Here is a 23,588-nt window from a genome sequence, read left to right on the forward strand (position 1 = left end):
ACTCTGTGCCACTGAAGCTACTTGAGCCTCAAGTGACAAAGATGGCTCCAGGAGGACCCCCAAGCTATGAACCTGCTCCTTCAGGGGCAATGCAACCCCATCCAGACCAGGTTGAGCACCCTACATCCGGTCAGGAGAACTGCCCACTAACAGCATCTCAGTCTCGTCTGGGATAAATCTCATTTAATGATAATTTTGTAGCCAAATGGCTTTCCTAGATAGGTAGAGGGGCCATATCTCAGTTGTGGAGCATGCAAAAGGTTCCAGGTTCAATCCCAGGCATCTCTAGGTAGGGTGGGGAAATACCAGGCAGTCAGTTGGTGTGGACAATACTCAGTTAGATGGACAAGTAGAAGAATAATGAGGCTTTGTTTTGTTCCAGACAAAACAGCAGTAACAGGTTTATATATTTCAGATCTATATAAGAGAAGTGTGGGGAGGCGGCTCCCCATCCACCTCATTACTCTGACATTCTGTCTAGCAGGGCTGTGCCTAGATATTTTGAGACTGTGTCACTCCCCCCACCCCCCACTAGCTGTCCCAGTGAACACAGACCCAGCTCAAGCCCCATGGCACCGGGCAAATGGCTCTGACTAGAGCAGGGGTGGAAACCAGAAGTGTGGGGGGTGGCCCCCCACCTGGCCCCCTACAAGCCTGATGATGTCAGGGGGCACAGCCATGCTCCCTGACATCATTTGGTCCCTACCCAAAGCAGCAAAGCTGCCCTGGCCAATGTGTCAGATGGAGGAGCAGTGGGTTTCCCCAGTGCCCAGAGTTGCTGCCCTGGCCAAGGTGCTGGGCTGGGGAATGCTCTTCTACCCAGTGACAAGGTTTTTCCCAACTAGGGAAAACCAGCCTGCAGTGAAGCAGCCCTGGCTGAGGCGCCAGGTGAAGGAATACTCCTCCACCCCACCCTTCAGTCAGGGCAGCTTTGCCTGCCCTTGCGTACCCCCATTGGTGAGGATGTGGGGCAGGTGACATGCTTAGCGTGGCACACTAAGTAAGGGGAATCCCCCTGTTACCTCCTATCTGTGGATATACCACTGGGGATTCTTCTTCCTGCCTCCTCCCTAAACCTCTGATGGTCTCCAGGGGGCAGGGTTTATAGAGGGGCCTTGGTACAGCCTGGTCTAGCTGGGCCTGGTCTGGCAGGCCAAAGTGGCCCATATGCCAGAGGTTCCCCCTGCTTTGGCTAGAGGTAACATACACAAGACGGGAGTATGATTTCAAGGTAATTATACCAAGTGAACCACTGAACGGAAGAAAGCATATGCAAATGTTGTAAAGATGTGGGTATCAAATGTACACAGTGAAGGATGCTTTGCAGTGATTCTATTTCTTAGTCAAGTCATATGACTGCTGTGGTCATTAGTAACTTAAGGCCACTATTTTGTTCTGAAGAAATACTATCATTTTCTCTAAGATAATTTTAAAGCCCATATGTGACATAATGACACTTCTTTTTCCCCTACCCCATCACAGAAAACTCTTCCAGTTTTTCCTGCAGTAGGCCAGTCCCAAATCAAAGTAATAAATTTGGGAAATGAGCATGCAACAATTCAGTTTACTGCTAATCAGAAGGCTATTACTGTGGGAGCTTTGAACTCGGTAAGTTTTGAGGATTACTTTTAAATTTCACTCCAACAGCCTTGAAATATGACCCCCTCCCACACGCATACCATCTATTAACCATCCTTAACTATCTGTGATATTCTGTAAACTTGCTCCAAACATTTCTCCATCTTAAAATATGATAACATAAACAGAATATCCTAAATGGAGCTTATCTTGGACCTGGTGCTTCTACTAGAATGCATTCCAGAATAGCATTTTTGTTTCTTATTATTAATAACAGCATCCACTGTAACTTGTGGCTTTTTTCAGCTCGATTAGAGTAAAGGAGGTTATCTTCAGTTTGTACATGCTATGAAAAAACATGAGGATAAAAACACATGAAGATTAAAAAAAGGATTATTCAAATTACAACAATTATGATGAATCAAGGGCAAATATGGGATTATTGTGCCTACATACCAGAATCATGAATTAGAGAGGAACTTAAATAACAGATTTCTACATATCCAGTAAAGTAATTCATAGTTACAGGAAAGGACTGCCAGCTGTTTCATTGTACTTTCTTTTTATTTACAGACAGACTATATCACTTTTGACCAAACAGCGCTAAAGGATATCAGTATAAGCTATGGAGTCAACAGCACTCTAAATAAAACATTTACTTTTGTGGGAAAAGAACGTCACACGCTTGAAATAACAAATATAGCTGGGATAAAAGCTGAACTGGTAAATCTGTTTACAGACTTTTAAAGAAATCAGCGTACTAGGTTCTGTTTTGATGGGATATATATGAACAAAGAAAATCAGGAAGTTCAATGCCAGGCAGATGATTGTACTATAGGAATAGTGAGTGATACAATTCACAGTATGTGTACATAGATTATTTTTCACCAACTTGAGGGTAGCATTGTTGTCTGTGAGTACACATGGACATCTTAAAACCCACAAAGCATGTTTGATAAGAGATCACAGGGGAACATTTAAAATGTGGGTGCCCATGTTCAGATAATGATAGCTCAACTGTACTGCCTTGAGGTTTGTAGAAACCATCCTATCTACATACGTGAAAGAAATTAGGGCTGTGCACTGCTTTGGCCCTAGGTCTGAACCCCGAGTCGAAGCAGGCTGCTTCGGGTCACTTTGAGCCCCTTCCGAGGTGAAGCAGAGGGGGCACAAAGCAACCCAGAGGGGGTCGGGGGCTCTCCAAAGTGCTTGGTGTGCTTCAGAGCTTCGGCACTCCCGGCCCAGCTGCACTGGCACCTCCAGGTCCTTACCTGAGCTGCCTGCCTCCATTGCCACCGCCTCCACCACCGTCATCGCCACTGCCTTCTCCTCCGCCTCCACCACCATCATTGCCGCTGCCTCCTTCTCCTCCTCCTCCTCCGCTGCCATTTCTGCTGCTGCTGCCGCCTTCTCCTCCTCTGCTGCTACTGTCATCACCACCACCGGGTCCTGAGGCCTGGATGTGCACTGACTGTTATTGCAGGGAGTTGCCATTTTTAAAATGGCAACTTCCAGGAACTTCCAGGAGGCTGCCATTTAAAAAATGGTGACTCCCTGCAATAAGAGTCAGCACGCGTCCAGGCCTCAGGAGCTGGCAGCGGCGGCAGCGATGGCGGCAGTGAAGGCAGAGAAGGCGGTGGTGGAGAAGGCAGAGAAGGTGACAGTGAAGGTGGCGGCAGAGAAGGCGGTGGCAGAGGAGAAGGCGGCAGCGGCAGCGATGGAGGAGGAGAAGGCGGTGATGGAGGAGGCAGCGGCAGCAAGGTAAGGAGCTGGGGGGTTGCACGGGGGAATCAGGGGGGGACCCGAAGCGGGGATCGGCATCTGAATGGTTCAGGGCTGAGTCGGGTCCCTGCAAGGCCCTAAAAGAAATTGAAACACAGACGGCTAGTACAGTCGCAGCACTCCTGATCCATTGCATAACTGACATTAACCATGTTTAAAGCTAACCATGGGTTTATTCAAAGGGTTTATTCAAATCCTGGTTAAGAGGGCACTCTGTTGGCCTTAACCATGGTTAACATTAAAGCTAATGTAACACTTAATCACAGTTAAGGTTGTATACACACACGATCTACATCGCAAAACAACCCACAACCCACTTACAATTTCATAAACATCAAGATTTAATGATTAAGTGATTGGGAGCATCGTGTGTGCACTGGTCCAGAATGAGCCTTCCAGGACAAGAACTGTTTATGGATGCTTAATTTAATCATTATTTGTGCAATGTATTCAATTCAAAATTAATGGTATTGTGATATAGGCATGTGTGTTTAACAAAAAATTCTAAAAGGAGCCTATTCTTGACGTAAGAGAACTCAACTATCACATATGGTGCTGGAGTCTTTAGACTTTATTAACTTAAACCATCTCTTCTGTCAGCTTGTGGATGGCATCACAGAAAAACCAGAGCAAGGAAACAATGAGATCAGGTAATATAGTTTACTTTACTATATTAATATTTAGTTTTATGAAGAGCTTTTAAATATTAGCTTTTGTTCAAAGGGAAACTGGGACTGGAATTAAATGTTTTGGCAGACACAGGGTTGTCCTGCTCCCGAAAACAGCTTTGTGGTGTTTTCACCCTCTTAATGTGTAGCGATACTCACTTCCAGCATGATGTCCTGTCACACATTTTCTCTCCATGTATTTCCCCCTCCTCTTAATTCCCTGCCAGTTGTGAGGAAAGGAGAAGTTGATGTGATGACATGTGATATGTTGAGCGTCCTAGACATTGGGCGGTATCCCGCACTGCCTCCATGCTAGTGGAACAGACCGGGAGTGCAACAGGAACTAACTGTTCCTGAAACAACCAGAAATGAGTGGAAATGCTCATTTCCAGAATGGGGCAGGTCAGTGGAGTTCCCAGCAGAGCTTTCTGCTTATTTCTGGGGTTGTTTCAGGAATTGCTAGTTCCTGTTACACCAGTGCTGGGCCTGCTGGCGCAACAGAACTAGTGGAGGCATAGCAGCAGTGTAGGATGCTGCCCATTATATGGGAGATGGGAGAAAAGGGGTCTGCATCTTTTCTGTCTTTTTGACAGCAGCTTTACATCTACTATAACATTTGGTTCCAGCCTGAATAATGGCATTTTCAGTCGCATCATTAACAAGGAAGATTTAATCTCTTATGAAATTATTTAACAAGTAATGCAGCAGGGAAACTTTGCTCTCTGTATAACTAAACACTTATAAATCACTCTTAACAATACTTGAGAGAATGCGTGTCAAAGCAGTGCCAGCATTTGAGAAGGCAGTATAAAAATATGTGTTGAAGTGCCTGTAACAACCACATAAAATATCAATAATGAAGTTAAAAAAACTAACGTTGATACTTAATCCCAAAAATCTTCCCACTAAGCACCTGACATTTTGTCAGAGAGCAAAAACTTAGTCATTTTACAACTGTGCACAACTAGGCAACTGTTGGACATAAAGTAGGGTATACATTGAAAAACAAAACAATAATGGAAATCTCAAACAGCCAACAGTGAAACAGTGGTAGACCAGAATCTGGAACCTGTTGCAGAACCCCGAGTCAGAGAGACCACGGAGTGAAGGAAAAAGAGATTCTTTATTTAACGCGCGGGCTTAAGGCTGGAATCATTTCCAAAGAGCCAGAAGCCCCGAAATACATTAGCACATTGGTTTTATAGACATTGTGACACATATGAAACGGCTCCTCCTCCCCCTCCCGCGTGGGGTTGCAGTCCTTAACATTTCTTCTCCTAGCACTATTGTTTATAATACAAGAACTGGGTTATAGGGTAGCCATGATAAGGAGAGAACAGAAGAGAACAGCAGAGAACAAGATATACAACTGTATGACCTTTGACAAGATAAGGAATTCCTGTGTCTCGTCAGCTTACAACAATATATTCAAGGGAGAAAGAGCTCAGCAAGAACATGAAGCATGAGACTGCATGAGGCTACTTAGTCTGATCCCCGATATGGCTGCTACAATTTATTCTTCAAAGGTTAACACATAATATTTGCAGGTTGATGCCAGGCAAATTTAATCTTAACTTGGAGTCTTTTTCCTAATATATTTGGAAACTGCAGGTACAGATCATCATATTTCTGCTAAGCAGTAAAACTTGAGGCCTGAGTCTCTTGACTTGCCCCCATCATGAAAACTAATACAAATCAGAGAGTCCAGATCTACTCAAGGCTGAGTAAACTGTTGTCTCAACTTTCCTGTAAAATTCCGTGATTGTACATTAGAAACCTCATCTGGAAACACCAGGAGACTCATGTTATACAATTCTATTGTCATTTGTATAATGAAAAATAGTTTTGTTTAAATCTCTGTTCTGTTATTGTTAACTGCCTTGAGCATAATTTTTGGTGGAAAGTTGGAATATAAAATTAATCATCATCATCATCATCATCTTATAAACAGTTTTATTCAAATGCAATGTTTATATTCCTGTTTTTTAAAAGGTTCCTAAACAACTTGGATTCATTTATTAACATCACTATGGATAATGTTGACTTTGAAGAGGTGAAGCATTTCTCTGTCACAAACTACACAGCTTTTCAAAGAGGGGCGTAAGTATTACCGCTATTTAACATTGCCTTAGTTCAATATTCATCTGAATTCATCTAGTCCATTAAGGTTATACCAAAAGAAATGTGTGTGTGTCCTTAAGGTGCCACAAGACACTCTAGGTTTTCTTACAACAAACTTGGAAATAAACTGCATGTTAGGTGGGAGATCTGTGATTGGATCTCTGAATGTGTTTGTTTTTTATGTTTTATTGTAATACAGCTGTGGAGGGCTCTGAATGTGGTGCTAGGTGGTGGTGGTATTTAATAATTTTTGCCCTGCACCATTTTTATTATCTAAATAGGCCCCGTGAGCTGCTGTTAGTCTTATGGGGGAGAAAATACACATCCCATGGGGTAGACCCACCTTTGGAGAAGGATTTAGATTGGGAAAATGATGCAGTTGCCTGAATTAAAGTAAACATAAAAACGCTGGGAGAGCAAATCATGAATGTCCTATTTCATTTGGAGTCCTAACATGGTTACCACTAGAATTAATACCAAGAGTGTACAGGATCCTATTCCATAACCTTTTCCAAAGGCTTAACAATACTGTCAACATACAGCTTGAAATACTGTATTTATATAAAACGTGTCCTACATACACTTCAATTTTCCTTTTGTTTTGAAGAGAATGCAATGAGAAATTAATTCAGGGTTCTTGTTTCTCATTCATGTAATTGGGAGGTGGGGGTTTTAACTGCTCCAGTAGCAGTGGAGTTCTTCTCAACAGCTGTCTCTTGGTGTCTGCTATGTTACTTACCCACAATGGCCCAGATGATCATAGTGATCTGGGGCATCGTGAGTTAATAAAACAGCAGCCACCACAAAAAAATGATGGCCAGAGGAGATGCCATTTTCCCCAACATGCCCTGTAGTGATGCAATGTCCAGGACATGTGGGTAGATAAAATGATGGCTGCCAGAAGACTTGCACTGTAGCCACAGGCGACAGCAAAAACTTTGTTTTAAAAAGAGAAAAAAGGCCATGAAGGTGAATGACGAAATGAATGTGGTTTTGATGAATGAGTGCTGAAACAAACATGGCTTTTAATGACAAAAACAAATGGAGTAACAAAACGAGAAGAAATTTATTTGACACCGCTGAACACATTGGTGGAAGTAGATGGGGATAGATAGATGTTGAGCACCAGTGAAACAATTTGTTCACAATCATTGCATTTAGAAAACCCACAAAACATCAACAGTCATTAGAATCAACGGTCTTCTGTGAGCATGGAAAGTGTTAGGGTTGAAAGGTAGAGGGGTTATGAAGATTGCAGGTGGGGGGTAAGTATCATAGAATATTTGGGTGTTTGAGGAAAATAAGAAGATGAGCCATGTGAATCTGTTGAGTCAATTGAAGAGAGCATTCTCTTTCTAGAATCTACTTACTAGCTGATGGTGAATAATGCATGTTTCCTTAATGGCTCATTGAGCTGTTTTTATTTTGAAAATGTTATGGAAGGCATGAGGATCAAGATATGCCTACAGGGCAGGACTTGAAAAGAACAGTATTCCATTTCTCACCCAGATAATGCATTTCAAATTTTAGAGATGGCTAGGAAAGATTGCTAAGTGGCTCTTGGACAGCTTTCTGGGATCTCGCATACTAAATGTTTACAGGATGCTTTGGGCTTAACACTGCTTGCCAGTGGAATTGCTTGCTTTCCATCACCTCAACCTATACATAATAAGCATTACATATCTCTAGCACTCTTTCCTTGTTTCCTGTAAAGCTGCCCTGGGGGTTTTCTCCACGACAATGGAAGGAGAAGCAAATGGAAGAATACCCAGATCAGCTTTGGTGCGCTTGTGTCCACACAGGGCTTCATGAGCCAGTGCACTGCACCAGTATAAGTTGCTTCACAGAAGATACTTCTGGGTGGGGGGTTGGAGTGAATGTCATCTGACTGGCAGGGGCTGCCTAACCAATAAGAGAGGCTCCCCCCCTCTAGGGTCTCCCCCCTTTTCTCCTTTGATAAAATCCCGGGAGGCTTCCTCCAGTGACTTGACAAAAATCACTCTCCTTATCTGTCCCACCTCCCAGCATTAACTACTTCCTTAAACCAACAATCATCACAGGAACACAGCGTTCCCCCTGTCTTGAAGCTGTGAACAATCTCCTTCTCTACCCCCCCACCGCATTACTTTCTTCCTTAAACAAACAATCATTATGGGAACACAGTGTTCTTGCTACCCTGCTGAGATCAATCGAAGCTTTGAAACTTTGCCATTAAGGCTCTCTAAATGTGTTATTTCGATTCGTGGGAATCTCAGTAACTTCAGGAGTGCGCATTTCAGGAACAAGCCTCATTGACCACAATGGGAGTACCTTCTGAGTAGACACTAATTGGTTTGTGCTGGGAAAGACAGGGAGGGGAAACAAAGGGATGGGAAACCATCCCCCTTTCTAACCCAATGCTGCACAGGAATTAAGGTGTGAATTAGTTACTCCCAAAGGAAATAAACCAAACAATGGAGAATCGCAGCTTTGGGAAAGTGCTTTATAGCCTTTAGGGAAGTAGTGCTTTAAAATGTGCTATTTCAATTGAGGGGAATCTCTGTAAATGCTGGTGTGTGCATTCAGGGGACAAGCCTCATTGACCACAATGGGAGTTTCTTCTGAGTAGACACTAATTGGTTTGTGCTGGGAAACACAGGGACAGGAAACACCCCTTGATGGGGGTCACAGTGAAAGGCAGACCCCTGGGCAGGGCTAGCATACCCAAGGTAAATGCAGGGGTTGGGGCACAGAACAACTACATTGGGGAGAACCCAACTTAAGGAAAATAAGCAGTCTCAGGAAATCTGTTTTTTCCCGTGAAAAGCTCCGGGGTGGCTGCTGGATGGCCACGATGTCACGTATGCCTAACGACCTCCAAACGGAACCAGCTTGGAGTAAATCACTGGTGGAGACACCCCCCGGAAGTAGAAAACATGAAACAATACAATGCATTTTGATGATCACTGGTAACATCAGTACGTGATGATGCACTGAGAGAGTAGTCAGTAAGCCACCTTAAACAATTTCCTGCCACAACCATTTTAAGATAAGTAAATCAGTTAATCTGAAATACACATGCATAATTAGCATGTGGGTAATGCCCATAATGTGAACAGACAATGTTTATGCTGTTACTTTTAATTCCAGCAATTCTTTCTAATATAGCTTCACTTATGTCAATTAAATTATATATTTCTAGATTAACTTCATTTTTTTTTCTATCCCTTTTTCCAGAAAAGAGATTTCAGTTATTACCCCATTTCATCGCTGCAAAACTAAGTCTCTCGCATTTGGGTATGGCAGTGCTTATACTGTCATAGTAGAAGGGGTAAGTTGTTAAAAAAAAAAAAGTTTAGAAGATGCAGAATAGTTTTGCATGCCTTCGTAAAAAATATTGAAACACCACTGACAGTTGAACAATGGCCTACATAACTATTAGAGTAGCACATTATTATATGTACATTGTAATTATAATTGATTATGTTAGTCTTATGTTTTTTATGGCTTGCTACACCACCACATATCAAATATCATACCATAATAAAACAAAGTCACCAAAGCAAAGGACATTTGGGTGGAGTTGTATTGTTATAAGCAGATGTGCTTTCACAAAAGGTTAGGAATGAAGTGCCAGCATAGGGTATATAACAGATGTTGCAGTGACTTGTTTCACACATAGCGGCAATTGTGAGTTAATTAACTCATGAATAACTGAAAACTAGCAGGAATGAGCAAGCACGCTGCCTCCAGCGCATTCCTCACTTCCACTTTCAATGAACAACCTACAGTTGCCCCAAACAGAAAACATTTGTATCAGAGGCAGTAAGTCTATGTACACCAGTTGCTGGGGAACATGGGCGGGAGGGTGCTGTTTCTAGGGATGGGGGAGAATTTCTCCCCGAAACTTCAGGGGGCCGAGCGCCAACACATTTGGCCCCCCGAAATCGGCGGTGAAATTCCCCCCCGCCCCCCCCCCGAGATGGGACTTACCTTTCATGAATGTCCCTCCTGGCGGCGGGTCCCGGCGGCGGTTCGTTGGGTCTTCATCAGGGGCGGGGGCGGCAGCCGGTCTTTCAACCAGCTGCCGCCGCCGCCGCCATTTCAAGGAAAGTTAAAAAAAAAAACCACCCCCGTGATAGGCTACGTAACAATTAACGTAGCCTATCACGGCTAGATTTGCAAAGTCAGCCGTGATAGGCTACGTTAATCGTCACGTAGCCTATCACGGGTGACTTTGAAAAAAAAAAAAGCGTGTACGCAAATGGCGGCCCCCATAGGGAGCCACCATTTGCGTTCCTTATTTGGTCCCTGTAGTCTACGTAAAGATTTACGTAGACTACGGCGAAAATAAGGGCAACGCAAATAGCAAATCTAGCCGTGATAGGCTACGTTAATCGTTACGTAGCCTATCACGGGGGTGGGTTTTTTTTGTTTTTTTTTCACGGCCGGGTAGACGGGGCGCTTCTACCCGGCCTGACTTTCGCCGGCGAGGGATGGGGCGCCTCCTGCCCGGCCTGAATTTCGGCCGGGCGAGGCGGGAAGCCTCCCCCCCCCTCGCATGAACTTCGGGGGGAGAAGCGAAGCGCCTCCCCCCCACCACAAAAAAAGCTGCGGGACAAGGTAAGTCCCTTTCGTACATCCCTAGCTGTTTCACTCATGTCCTGCTTGTGGGTTTCCCATCGACAGCTGGTCGGCCACTGTGTGAACAGAATGCTGGACTAGATGGACCCTTGGTCTGTTCCAGCATGGCTGTTATTATGGCATCTGGGGAATGCTGGGAGCTGTAGGACTTTGTTCTTTCTAAACATGCATAGGATTGTGTCCTTATAGACCAATCCTATAGCCTCTACACAGTGTCTGAGGTGCCATAGGATAGTTCGGATTCCCTGATCTGTCTCCAACCTCGAAGGGGGAAATCGTAGCTCGGACCCCCCTCCCCTGCCCTGCTGGCATGGAAAGAACTGCATTGGCTGCTCTCTGAGGTTAGAAACTTGACCTCGGAGAAGGGGGCATTTCAGTGGCCAGGGAGGGGAGGAGACTGGAGAGGCCAGGATACAAGCTATCCTGAGGCCTCTCCAGCCTCCTTTCCTCCCCCTCCAAAGTGCCTCAGCTGGATGGGCAAAAAAGCCTAGCTAGTGAAAAATGCCGGGTGGGAGGACGGAGAGCTGAATATTGTCTGCACTGCTTCTCCCAACCTGCATAGGATGCTCTTAAGCCTCTGAGTTCAAGGGTGCAACCTGTAGGATTGCACCCTTAGTTGCTGCTGCTGATTTATTTTTTACTTTTTAATTTGAAGGCCTTTTAAAGTTCCTTCCTGCTGAAAAGGAACTATACATCTTTTGCAGTTATTCATTTTTCATATGTCTTTAACCTCATAGTTTCCACTGTGGATGTGTATATGATAAAAGAAGAAACAGATTTTTAAATTAGTGTTGCCTTTTTTAAAAATACAAAAGCATTTTAGGATTGTGTACATTAATTTAATTTGGCTTTCATTTCAGTGTAACAGCACTGGGCTAATACTCAGATATGTGGAAGATATTCAACCGAACACAGTCAGCATGGCTTGGCAAATCCCCCAGTATTTCATTATTACTTGTGCTGAAGTTGTGTTCTCTGTCACTGGACTATCATTTTCATACTCACAGGTAATTGACTTTACAGTCGTCTTGGTTACAGTGCAGGTCTTGAGATGTTGATAAAGCAGAGAAACATTTGGACTATTCCCAAGGAAATGCAACAATGGGATTTGGATGTGGGTTTGTGGCACCTATGTCAGATGCATCCTAAGCCATCAACCACACTGAAGTTCTATTTTCATTGCCGGTGGCATTATGATTCTCTTCTAGTCTTCCTAGTGCTATATGAAATGCTTGCTATGTAGAAACTGATCTAGCCAGCGTGTGTAAAAATAAAGCTATGCTGATGGGCAAATTTTTGTTGCTTTATAGACTGAATTATGAGCTACTGCTAGGAATTCCTCAACCAGCAGGACTGCCTAACTAGACAGGACATTACATGGCTTTACAAATTATATCAAGGTTGTTAAAATAACAACATTAGTAGCAGACTAATTAGTAGATATGTGTGTTGTTGGGGGGGCGTTCATTGGGAAGATTAAAATCTTAACCTGTGGTATTCCTGCCTATTACCAGTGAGAATCCTCTTCAATGAGGCCTTTCCGCAGCAGGGAACACCTTCCCCCCGCACACAGTAACACTGTCACCAGGACCTTTAGGCTCAGGTCCAACCTTTTTTACTCTGTTCTCATGCTGTGAGGACACACTGGCTTTATTCTATAACCTGTATTACTTCCTTTATTCCCTAAACCCTTACATAGCCAAGAGCAGAAGGTGTAAAATTTTATAAAACAAAGGATCTTTATTAACTATAGACCCAGTGCATGGGGAGGGGAGGTGAACGCCAGTGAATCCCCCCTGGGAGCTTCCCTCCCAGAGCTGATAACAAATGTGGGGAGATTTTATTGGGGTAACCGGTGTGGGGGGAGGGAGAAAGGGATAAATCTCCCCTCCCAGCACACTGTGGTCCCAATGAAAAATTACCCACTCCCCGCTGCTATTGTTTTGAACAACCTTGATATAAGTTGCTAAAGATATGTTTTGGCCCTTAGAAAGTCAATTATGGATCAGAAGCCAAATACCTGAAACTGTGTTTCAAAACAATGTGCAAAGCAATTAAATTAAATGCCTTGTTTTTGTAGGCACCTTCCAACATGAAATCTGTGTTGCAAGCCGGCTGGCTGTTGACTGTGGCTGTTGGCAATATCATTGTTTTAATTATAGCTGGAGCTTCAAAACTTGATGAACAGGTAAAGTAAATAAATGTTAATATAAAGGTTTAAGAAGTTTGTCAGTGCTACAAACTCTCTATATGGATGTATTGGTAAACACTAAGGTATGAGGGAGAACAGTCACAGATCAGTGTCACAAAACACAGCTCTAGTTTTAGTAGAATGCTGAAGATGCCACTATGAAGTGTGGCAAGAAACCAATCTAGCATCGCAACCATAATTTCTAACATTACTTTGGAATCTTTGGCATAGGCTCTGTGAAGCCAGTAGAGGCCCAGTGCTTAGCCGAGGGGTGGGGAACACTTTTTTCTTCATCCCCTGGGTGTTATCACCTGTTGGGGGGCCACATGCCTATGTTATTGGAAGGTGGGCCCGTAGCCTCTTTCTCTTCACACAAGAACCATATCTATCTATTTACTTACCTACAGACACGTGTGCACACCCCTTTCATCAATCATCCAGACACACTTTCTCTTTCATTCAAACACATGCATATCCATTCACACCACCTATCCATCCACACACATCCATTTCATTCTCTCCCATTTCTTACCCAGCTGCCACCTCCTCTTTGTAGCAATTACACTTTGAAAAAATTGCACTCCCCCCGCAAGCTTAATTGCCATGCAGGAGGGAGTACTGTGGGGGAAGTGAGGCTTAGTTCTTCACTCCTCTAGCTGTGATTCTCCAGAAAATTTCTACCCAACCCCACTGCAATTAGTTTAGAATAAAAGGTCCCATTTCTATGAATGGGACCTTTTCCCCCTAAGCCTAATTGCCACATTGGATGGCCAGGGCTGAGGAGGGAACACTGCAGGCCAGATCCAAAGCTGCTTTGGGTTGCATCTGGCCTTTGGGCTGGCAGTTTCCCATCCATCACATAGACACTAGCCGCGCAATCATATCCATGTCTATTCAAAAGTAAGTCCCATTAAGTTAAATTACTCCTAGGTTAGTGCATAAAGAATTGCTGCATGTTTAGCATGACATTTGCAAAGAAATGCATATGTGAATGCACCTAGGCCAATTAATAACTTCTAGATGTGCATGCCCCTTCATGGATCACTGCCTTGTTGTGGCGAAGGGCCTTGCGTAACTCAGTGAAGCCATAAGCTATGCCATGCAGGGCCACCCAAGACGGACAGGTCGTGGCGGAGAGTTCTGACAAAATGTAGTCCACTGGAGAAGGAAATGGCAACCCACTCCAGTATTCTTGCCAAGAAAACCCCATGGAACATATCACAAGGCTAAAAGATATGACGCCGGAAGATGAGCTCCTCAGGTCGGAAATGTCCAATATACACCTGGGGAAGAGCAGAGGGAATTTCCCAAGTAGCGCCAGAAAGAGTGAAGCGGCTGGGCCTAAGCCGAAAGGACACTCAGCTGTGGATGTGTCTGGTGGTGAAAAGAAAGTCCGATGCTGTAAAGAACAATACTGTTTAGGAACCTGGAATGTAAGATCAATGAATCAAGGTAAGCTGGATGTGGTCAAACATGAGATGGCAAGACTGAACATCGACATCTTAGGAATCAGCGAACTAAAATGGACAGGCATGGGTGAATTTAATTCAGGTGACCATTATATCTACTACTGTGGGCAAGAATCCCTTAGAAGAAATGGAGTAGCACTCATAGTCAACAAAAGGGTGGGAAAAGCAGTACTGGGGTACAATCTTAAAAACGATAGAATGATCTCAATACGAATCCAAGGCAAACGATTCAACATCACAGTAATTCAAGTCTATGCCCCAACCACTGAGGCCAAAGAAGCTGAGGTTGATCGGTTCTATGAAGACCTACAACACCTTCTAGAACTAACACCAAACAAAGATGTCCTCTTCATCATAGGGGATTGGAATGCTAAAGTAGGAAGTCAAGAAATCACCGGGATAACAGGCAGGCATGGCCTTGGTGTACAAAATGAAGTAGGACCAAGGGTAATAGAGTTTTGCCAAGAGAACACACTGATCATAGCAAACACTCTTTTCCAACAGCACAAGAGGTGACTCTACACATGGACATCACCAGATGGTCAATATCGAAATCAGACTGATTATGTCCTTTGCAGCCAAAGATGGAGAAGCTCTATACAGTCAGTAAAAACAAGACCTGGAGCTGACTGTGGCTCAGATCATGAGCTTCTTATTGTAAAATTTTGGCTTAAATTGAAAAATGTAGGGAAAACCACTAAACCATTCAGGTAGGACCTAAATCATATCCCTTATGAATATACAGTGGAGGTGAGGAATCGATTTAAGGGATTAGACCTGATAGACAGAGTGCCTGAGGAACTATGGACGGAGGTCCGTAACATTGTTCAGGAGGCAGCAACGAAATCTATCCCAAAGAAAAAGAAATGCAAGAAAGCAAAGTGGCTGTGTGATGAGGCTTTACAAGTAGCTGAGGAAAGAAGGGAAGCAAAAAGCAAGGGAGAAAGGGGAAGATATATCCAACTGAATGCAGAGTTCCAGAGAATAGCAAGGAGAGACAAGAAGGCCTTCTTAAATGAACAATGCAAAGAAATCGAGGAAAACAATAGAATGGGAAAGACTAGAGATCTTTTCAAGAAAATCGGAGATATCAAGGGAACGTTCTGTGCAAAGACAGGCATGATTAAGGACAAAGAAGGCAGGGACCTAACAGAAGCAGATGAGATTAAGAAGAGGTGGAAAGAATGCACAGAAGAACTATACAGGAAAGATCTGAATGTCCCTGATAGCCATGATAGTGCGGTCACTGAACTTGAGCCAGACATCCTAGAGAGTGAAGTCAAGTGGGCCTTAGGAAGGCATTACTAACATTACTTAGCATTACTAACAACAAAGCTAGCAGAGATGACAGTATTCCAGCTGAGCTATTTAAAATCCTAAAAGATGATGCTGTTAAAGTGCTGCACTCAATATGCCAACAAATTTGGAACACTCAACTGTGGCCACAAGACTGGAAAAGGTCAGTTTACATTCCAGTTCCAAAGAAGGGCAACACCAAAGAGTGTTCAAACTACCGTACAATTGCGCTCATTTCACATGCCAGCAAGGTGATGCTCAAAATCCTACAAGCTAGGCTTCAGCAGCATGCGAACCGAGAACTACCAGAAGTACAAGCTGGGTTTCGAATAGGCAGAGGAACTAGAGATCAAATTGCCAATGTTCACTGGATCATGGAGAAAGCAAGAGAATTTCAGAAAAACATCTATTTCTGCTTCATTGACTACGCTAAAGCCTTTGATTGTGTGGATCACAACAAACTCTGGCAAATTTTGAAAGAGATGGGAGTACCAGACCACCTTACCTGTCTCCTGAGAAACCTGTACGAGGGTCAAGAAGCAACAGTAAGAACCGGACATGGAACAACCGATTGGTTCAAAATTGGGAAAGGAGTACGACAAGGCTGTATATTGTCGCCCTACTTATTTAATTTATATGCAGAGTACATCATGAGAATTGCTGGGTTGGATGAATCACAGGTCGGAATTAAGATTGCCGGGAGAATTATCAACAACCTCAGATACGCAGATGATACCACCCTAATGGCAGAAAGCGAAGAGGATCTCAAGAGCCTCTTGTTGAGGGTGAAAGTGGAGAGTGGAAAAGCTGGTATGAAACTCAACATTAAAAAAAACTAAGATCATGGCATCTGGCCTCATCACTTCCTGTCATATAGAGGGGGAAGAAATGGAAGCAGTGACAGATTTCATTTTCTTGGGCTCCAGGATCACTGCAGACGGTGACTGTAGCCATGAAATTAAAAGACGCTTGCTCCTTGGGAGGAAAGCTGTGGCAAACCAAGGCAGCATAGTAAGAAGCAGAGACATCACCTTGCTGACAAAGATTCGTATAATCAAAGCTATGGTTTTCCCAGTAGCAACGTATGGCTGTGAGAGCTGGAAGCCTGAGCACCGAAGAATTTATGCTTTTGAACTGTGGTGCTGGAGAAGACTCTTATGAGTCCCCTGGACTGCAAGGAGGTCCAATCAGTCAGTCCTAAAGGAAATCAACCCTGAGTGCTCATTGGAAGGACAGATACTGAAGCTGAAGCTCAAATATTTTGTCCACCTAATGCGAAGAGAAAACTCCCTGGAAAAGACCCTGATGCTGGGAAAGATTGAAGGCAAAAGGAGAAGGGGACGGCAGAGGATGAGATGGCTAGAAAGCATCACCGATGCAATGAATATAAACTTCAGCACACTCCGGGAGAGAGCAGAGGACAGGAAGAACTGGTGTGCTATGGTCCATGGGGTCACGAAGAGTTGGACACGATTTAACGACTGAACAACAAGATGTACATGACTTCATATGACTGATCTTGGTCTTTTCAATATGTGGCCTGAAATCTATAGTGCAGATATCACAGATAGTAGATTAATGCCATATTGACAGATGAGTCACTGGAGAGAATGGCCAAGCTCAACATCTGGAATTTTAACCTTTTTGTACAAAAGCATGTGGAGATGTAGGCAACATTCACAAAGTCTAGTAATTTTTCATGATGTTAATCTTGACATAAGCTGAAGAATACGACTCAACTACAGGGTAAGGTAGTTAATAGGGAACTTTGAGACTCAGTTTTTAATTATTGTTTTTTACAAAGCAGTATTTTGTAGTCCCCTTAATTATAATTATGAAGGAAAAGCGGGGGAAATTTCTGCCAAAGCTATAGAAATTGGAGGAGATCTTAGCAAGATTCCAGATATCAGAACTTGTGATAAATGTCAGTCATAGCTAGCTCTGCAAAATTGCCCCAATTGCTGCCTGCCCCACCCCAAGACTTTTCCAAAGCATGGCTAAATTTACCTGAACCACATGAGTGGTACATCCCATATGGGCCTAACTGGTCAGTTTGCTGCCCATACAGTTTGGATTCCCAGGATCACCACACCTCTGTGGTAATGTCTGAAGCATAAAAGTCATATAATTTTATTCTCCTTGAACTGATGCAGAAATGTTTATTCATTAGCAATAGCACGATGTGCAAAATTCTCATATCTATATCTATATATCCTTGTTTCTCTCTCTTTTTTTTTTTTTACAGTGGGTAGAATATGTTCTGTTTGCAGCTTTGCTTGTTGCAGTTACAATTATTTTTGCCATCATGGCCTATTTTTACACCTATGTGGACCCAGCTGAAGTTGAAGCTGAACTTTTGGAGGATGAAAAGAAGGAGGATGAAATGAAGAAGAAAGAAAAGGAACAACTAGCTCATGAAAATGGAACTGAACCTGTCTTGCAGACTCGGATGTGAATGTATATTCAAGGGTGAATGAGAATTGTAATCTCCAAGCAACCGCATCTCCAGTCTGAGACACATAAGTGACACTCTGTCACTGGACAAGCTGTCTCACTGGGAAGGGATGGATGGGTAAACAGCACCATCAAAATGCACACAGACTCCTGACATCAGGAAGATCAGGAACCCTGATTCCTGTGAAGAAAATCAGAAAGCCCCTGTTCTTTCTCAGCAGAATTTGCGCTTAAAGGGGGAAGGAGGGATCTGAATCTAATTGCACATAGCCCCATTGGAAAGAGATTCAAAGTATTATTTTTATACAAAATTACTTTAATTTTATATTGTAGAAAAAAGGCAAGTACTCCTAGGTCTAGGTATTTGTTATCGTGCAATGTATAGGTCCACATGGGGTAGGGTGGGCACTTAGAGCCTTTTTTTAATGCTGCCATACAGATAATGAATGTAATATGTGTACTTTTCCTGAAAACTTGTATCTGAGCCAGCTAAAAGTTTATGACTCTGGTATTGCACTACACACCTTTTCCTTCATTTTCTACTAGAGGATTCTGACAAAACTATCTTTAGGTGGCCATTGTGTTGGAGAAGAACAAAGAGGGATTGCATTGTGAAGAAGCAAAGGCAGTGAAATAAAAGTTGGATTGTAAAAAAATAGAGTCTGAGTTTACTTTCACAGAGGGAGAAGACAGCTGGTCTTTCCGTGTCATTATCGTCCAGGCTGAGGACAGAGTATTCTTAAGTCCTTGCTTTGGGAAACACTAATATCATATCCAAATATACCCTGTCTTTTCTAAATCTAGTGATTTTGGGTGGGGAGGGGTTGGCAATGATGGATTATAGCAGGAGTGGACAACTTGGTGGCCCTTCTGATGTTTTTGTACTACAACTCCCACCATCTGAACATTGGCCATGCTGGCTGGGACTGATGGGAGTTGGAGTCCAACAACATTTGGAGAACCACAGGTTCCCCACCCCTGGACTATGGTAGCCCTCTTTTTTTTGTGGTAGCGGAGCAGGGTTCTCTTCAGACATTTGTCTGGAAATTCCAGGGAAAGGGAAGGGAAGGCTCAAGTAGTTATAGTGGCCGCAGTGTATGGCTGTAAGAGATTGCCACAATTAGCAGCACAAAAAGAGTTTGAAAGGGGGAGTCAAGGGGATTAAAGCTCTCCAAAATGCTTGGAAGTTAGCTAAAACTGCAATAATAGAAGCTCAGCTAGAATGTTACCACAAGGTAGGAAAGGTAGCAACAGAGGTCACCAGCAAACCAGGAGAGAAAAAAAAAGGAACACAAACTTGCACAAAGGAACTGCAAGCAGACAATAAGGGATTCAAAAATTTTTTGAGGAGCATATCACTAACAATGCCAAGGCCAATAATAAAGAATTCTTTAAATACACCAGACCGTTGGATTGGACTGTTGGATGACAATAGAATTAAAGGAGGAGAAGGAGATTGCACAGAAACTGAGTTCTTTTAATCTCTCATCACTGCAGGAGATGTGGGGCAGATACCTGTGCCTGATATTTTCAGGAAGGGAGTCTGAGGAACTGAGGCAAATAGAGGTAACAAGAAATAAGTTCTGGATCTTGACACTGAAAACTAACAAATCACTGGGTCCAGATGGTATTCATCCTAGTGTTATTAAAAAAACTCACGTGAAATTGCTGATCTCCTAACAAAATATGTAATATCCCTGAGATTGGCCTCTGCATCAGAGGCTTGGAATGTTGCAAATGTAGTCCCATGAGCACAATGGAACCAGTGAAGGCAAGGGACAGTATTGAATACTGTCCATCATGTTTAGAACTTGGATGCTAGAAAATATTTCCAGGATATCCAATTTGTATTTTAATTATATATTTAACACCCCCCCCCCCCCGGGCAGCTACCAGTACACTATATAAAGGAAAGAGCCCCTGTCAGCAGGGAAGAGCTCCATGGGCCTTATTCAGCTATTGCTGATATTTTTTAGGTTACAAAATCATAGAATGTCTTGTCAGGAAGTATATGGAGGAAGTGGGAAGTATTGCACTGGCCTTTTGTAGTGGTGCTCTATTCCCCCTTGAGATAGCCCCACTGCATAGCAGACTGGCTATCAGGGCAGAATTTGGGGGCAGATGATCAGGGCCCCACTCAGCAGAATGAGTAGGAAGGTCCCCAAATGTGGCAGCAGGTTGGCTTGTCATATCTTGAAGGAAGTGAAGTAATACATTCAGTAGCTGTTGGCTCTGATGTCGGTGGAGTGGTGAATCCGCTCCTGGTTTCAGTCAGAACCAGTCAGAGCTCTAAAGGAGCTATCCAAGGTGTTTTGCTTTGCAGCTTGGATAGCTCCTTTAGAGTTCTGACTGAAACCCAGAGCAGATTCACTTCCCCACTGACATCAGAGCCACCAGATTCCACTGAATACACTGCCATCTAAATGCATGAAGCCCAGAGTCTAAATTACCTAACTATGCCACTGCTATTCTGTGGCATAAATACCACAGATTTTAGAAATGGATGATCTTAGCAGCCTCCCTCATGAAAACAGTGAAGATGGGTGTGGCTATAACTTCTTCCTTGGCCTGAACAAGGCTGCCTTTGGTCTCATTAATTGTTTGCAACCAGTTGGATCAACACCAATTATTTTAATTGTGTAAGAGTTCAGGTGGTGGGTGTGACAGCTACTAGGTTAAACAGAAACTTATAATTGATCATCCAAGAAAGGAATGCAATTATAACCTAGTTAAGTGTTGTTAGGAGCCTCGTGTGGCGCAGAGTGGTAGGCGGCAGTATTGCAACCAAAACTCTCCCCACAACTTGAGTTCGATCCCAGCAGAAGCTGGCTCCCAGGTAGCCGGCTCAGGTCGACTCAGCCCTCTATCCTTCCGAGGTCGGTAAAATGAGTACCCAGCTTGCTGGGGGAAAGGTAGTCACAACTGGGGAAGGCAATGGCAAACCACCCCGCTATAGTCTGCCATGAAAACGCCAGCGCAAGTGGCGTCCCTCTAGGAGTCAGCAATGACTCGGCACAGGAGGAACCTTTCCTTTTTTCCTAAGTGCTGTTATGAATAAGTTCAGATTTTTCTTGCAATCAGTGCAAATACATGGAATCCTATTGAGGGGAGGATCTATACTAGCGCTCCTTTCATGGAAATACCACTGTGCTGGTATTTCCTGCCCCAAAATGCTCTGGGGGCACACACTAATGAATATAGTGCAGTATCCATCGTGTTTATAATGTGATTGAGTGCCACACACAAATGCACAGAGTTCTAATTGCAGGAGAGGTAGGAGGAGTTCGAAAGGTCACATGTGTTCTATCATTCATGTTTGCAGCATGAGTGCATCACAGAAGCCTCAGTACAGTGCTGCAATTGTGGGGGAAATGGGAAGGAATGCTGCGGTTTCCTTTCTCTCTCTCTCTCTCTCTCTCTCCCCCCTTGGCGGGGGTGAGTAAGTCTTCTGACTGTATGTGCACCTGCAAAAAAAATCACAGAGGAGAAGAAAGGGTGGGGGTAGGGTGGGGGCAGGGGAGAAGATAGGGAGGTAATGGTGCCATTTTTGATGTTTGGTTGTTTTTTTCCTGCCTGCAAATCCCACTAAAAATAGTGCAAGTAAAGAGCATGTAATGAAAGGAGGAGGAGAAAGACAAGATGGTGGAGGGAGAAGGTGGGAAGAAATGGGGCAAAACAGGTTCTACAGCTTTAAAGCCACTCCTACCGGTAAGAGTTATAATACTGCTTGGTTGGAACACACATTTATTCATAGCACATGGAAACTACAAATACCAGAAGAAAACATAATAAAAGTAGTTTGGGAAACAACAGAATATTGAGGGAGAAATAGGATCAGCATAACAAGTTGAAGTATGCATTGTGTCCCCCATACATGAGTCAGACATCAGAGTACCAGGATAAAATGCTCATGTAGATTAGCCCATGGTTAGGTCATGTTTTGATCATTTTGGCCTTCTTTATAAATTATTTGAGAAAAGAATGAGTGTGATTCTCTCTCTCTTTCAATCTATATCTCGTTCCTTTTTCTTCTTGTCCTGGCAGTTCAAGGTGGCAGAATCTTAAAAATAACCTTATAAGCATGACACAAGACAGTAGCTGAAGTTTTCTTTCTCTTATTTACTAAGGGAGGTTTGTAAATAGACACTTGCCTGGCTGGCTATGGTAAATTTTGGCAACCAACCAGGGAGGCTTTTATCACAAGTGGTGAAAAAGAAATGTGTGGGTGGGCGGGCTAGTACTGTTGTGTTCTCATTTGCAAGGCTGGAGTTTGGTAATGGCTTGTTGTAGAATGATCTGCTGGATGAATGTGGAAGGAAATATATCTTCTCAGCAGGGCTGGCAGTTGAATCTTACTTCAATACTAGTAACAGGATATGGTATTCCATCACATCTGAGGATAGTTAGCTAGTTTAGGGAGTACAGGACAAGCCAAGTGTCTCACACTTGACTTTGTCCTCCAAGAGAATGGCTGAGGGGCTCAGGAAGGATGTCTGCCTTCTAGCATCTGCTACCTGAGGCGGTCGCCTCGCTCTGCCTAATGAAAAGGCTAGCCCTGCCTCTCAACGTACTTGTCCTTTAGTATGTTGAGAGGATATGAAACTGTAACGTCATTTTATTTAATTCCACTTGCATGTCCTGTCATTAAATGGGAAAACCCTAACAAATATATAGTAATTATATATCTTTATCACATACATATAAATTGTACAGAGGCAATTTAGATGTGAAAATCTAGAATACTATAGCAGCATGGTTTAAACATGGGGTAGCAAAAAACAAAAGCATTTAGTTCAAAGATATGAGGTCAGCTGTAGAAAATCTTCTTGTACTTGCATACAACCCACACAGCATAATGTACTAAGGCTGCAATCCCAGTCCATTTACCTGGGAGTTGTTAGACTTGGACCATGAGTCACTTAACCAGAAGGGTTAATATGTACCTGAGTAAGGTGGAGAGGATCTCTGGGAGATGGTATTGCCTTTTCCTTGTCTCCTCCCCCTATTTTCCTATTCTTTCTTCCTACTTCCTCCTGCAAGGGATGCTGACCTCAGCCAGCTTACCTTGAGATGTAAGCTTGTTATATCCCCAGTAAAGTCTGTTCCTAACCCACCACTCAAGTGTGTTTTGTCTACATCTGTGGCTACTGACGGGGAGCTGATTCAGACTTCAGGTTATGTTGCCCAGCAGTCAATACAGAAGAAAAGGAATCACCTTTTGGAAGGAATCACCTGGAAACCTGTGAATACTACCCATTGGATTGACAAGGGAGAAAAAAAAATCTCGGAGGGTGGAACGATGGCTGAAGGAAAGGTACATGCAGCCATGAAAAGCTAGGCACCAGAACTACCAGATATAGAAGTTCAAGATGGAAATGGTGCTAGTGAAAGAAGACGTGTGGGAGG

General features: G+C 43.4%; 1 protein-coding gene across 2 annotated transcripts in view; it reads left to right on the top strand.

Moving 5' to 3' along the window:
• Positions 1-18,832, top strand: part of SLC15A1 (solute carrier family 15 member 1) — a 54,682-nt gene extending 35,850 nt beyond the window's left edge. For both annotated transcript variants that reach the window (XM_084844705.1, XM_084844706.1), the window contains 8 exons: positions 1,483-1,608; positions 2,152-2,301; positions 3,961-4,010; positions 6,021-6,128; positions 9,366-9,459; positions 11,633-11,779; positions 12,853-12,960; positions 17,974-18,832. In XM_084844705.1, coding sequence (XP_084700831.1) covers positions 1,483-1,608; positions 2,152-2,301; positions 3,961-4,010; positions 6,021-6,128; positions 9,366-9,459; positions 11,633-11,779; positions 12,853-12,960; positions 17,974-18,183 — 993 coding nt within the window. In that variant the 3' untranslated portion in view covers positions 18,184-18,832. The remainder of the gene's footprint in view (positions 1-1,482; positions 1,609-2,151; positions 2,302-3,960; positions 4,011-6,020; positions 6,129-9,365; positions 9,460-11,632; positions 11,780-12,852; positions 12,961-17,973) is intronic.
• The last annotated feature ends 4,756 nt before the right edge of the window (positions 18,833-23,588 follow it).

This window comes from Heloderma suspectum, chromosome 3 (genome assembly GCF_057233095.1).
Source record: "Heloderma suspectum isolate Gila_16-S chromosome 3, 16-S_ref, whole genome shotgun sequence".
In the NCBI taxonomy this organism is placed as follows: domain Eukaryota; kingdom Metazoa; phylum Chordata; class Lepidosauria; order Squamata; family Helodermatidae; genus Heloderma; species Heloderma suspectum.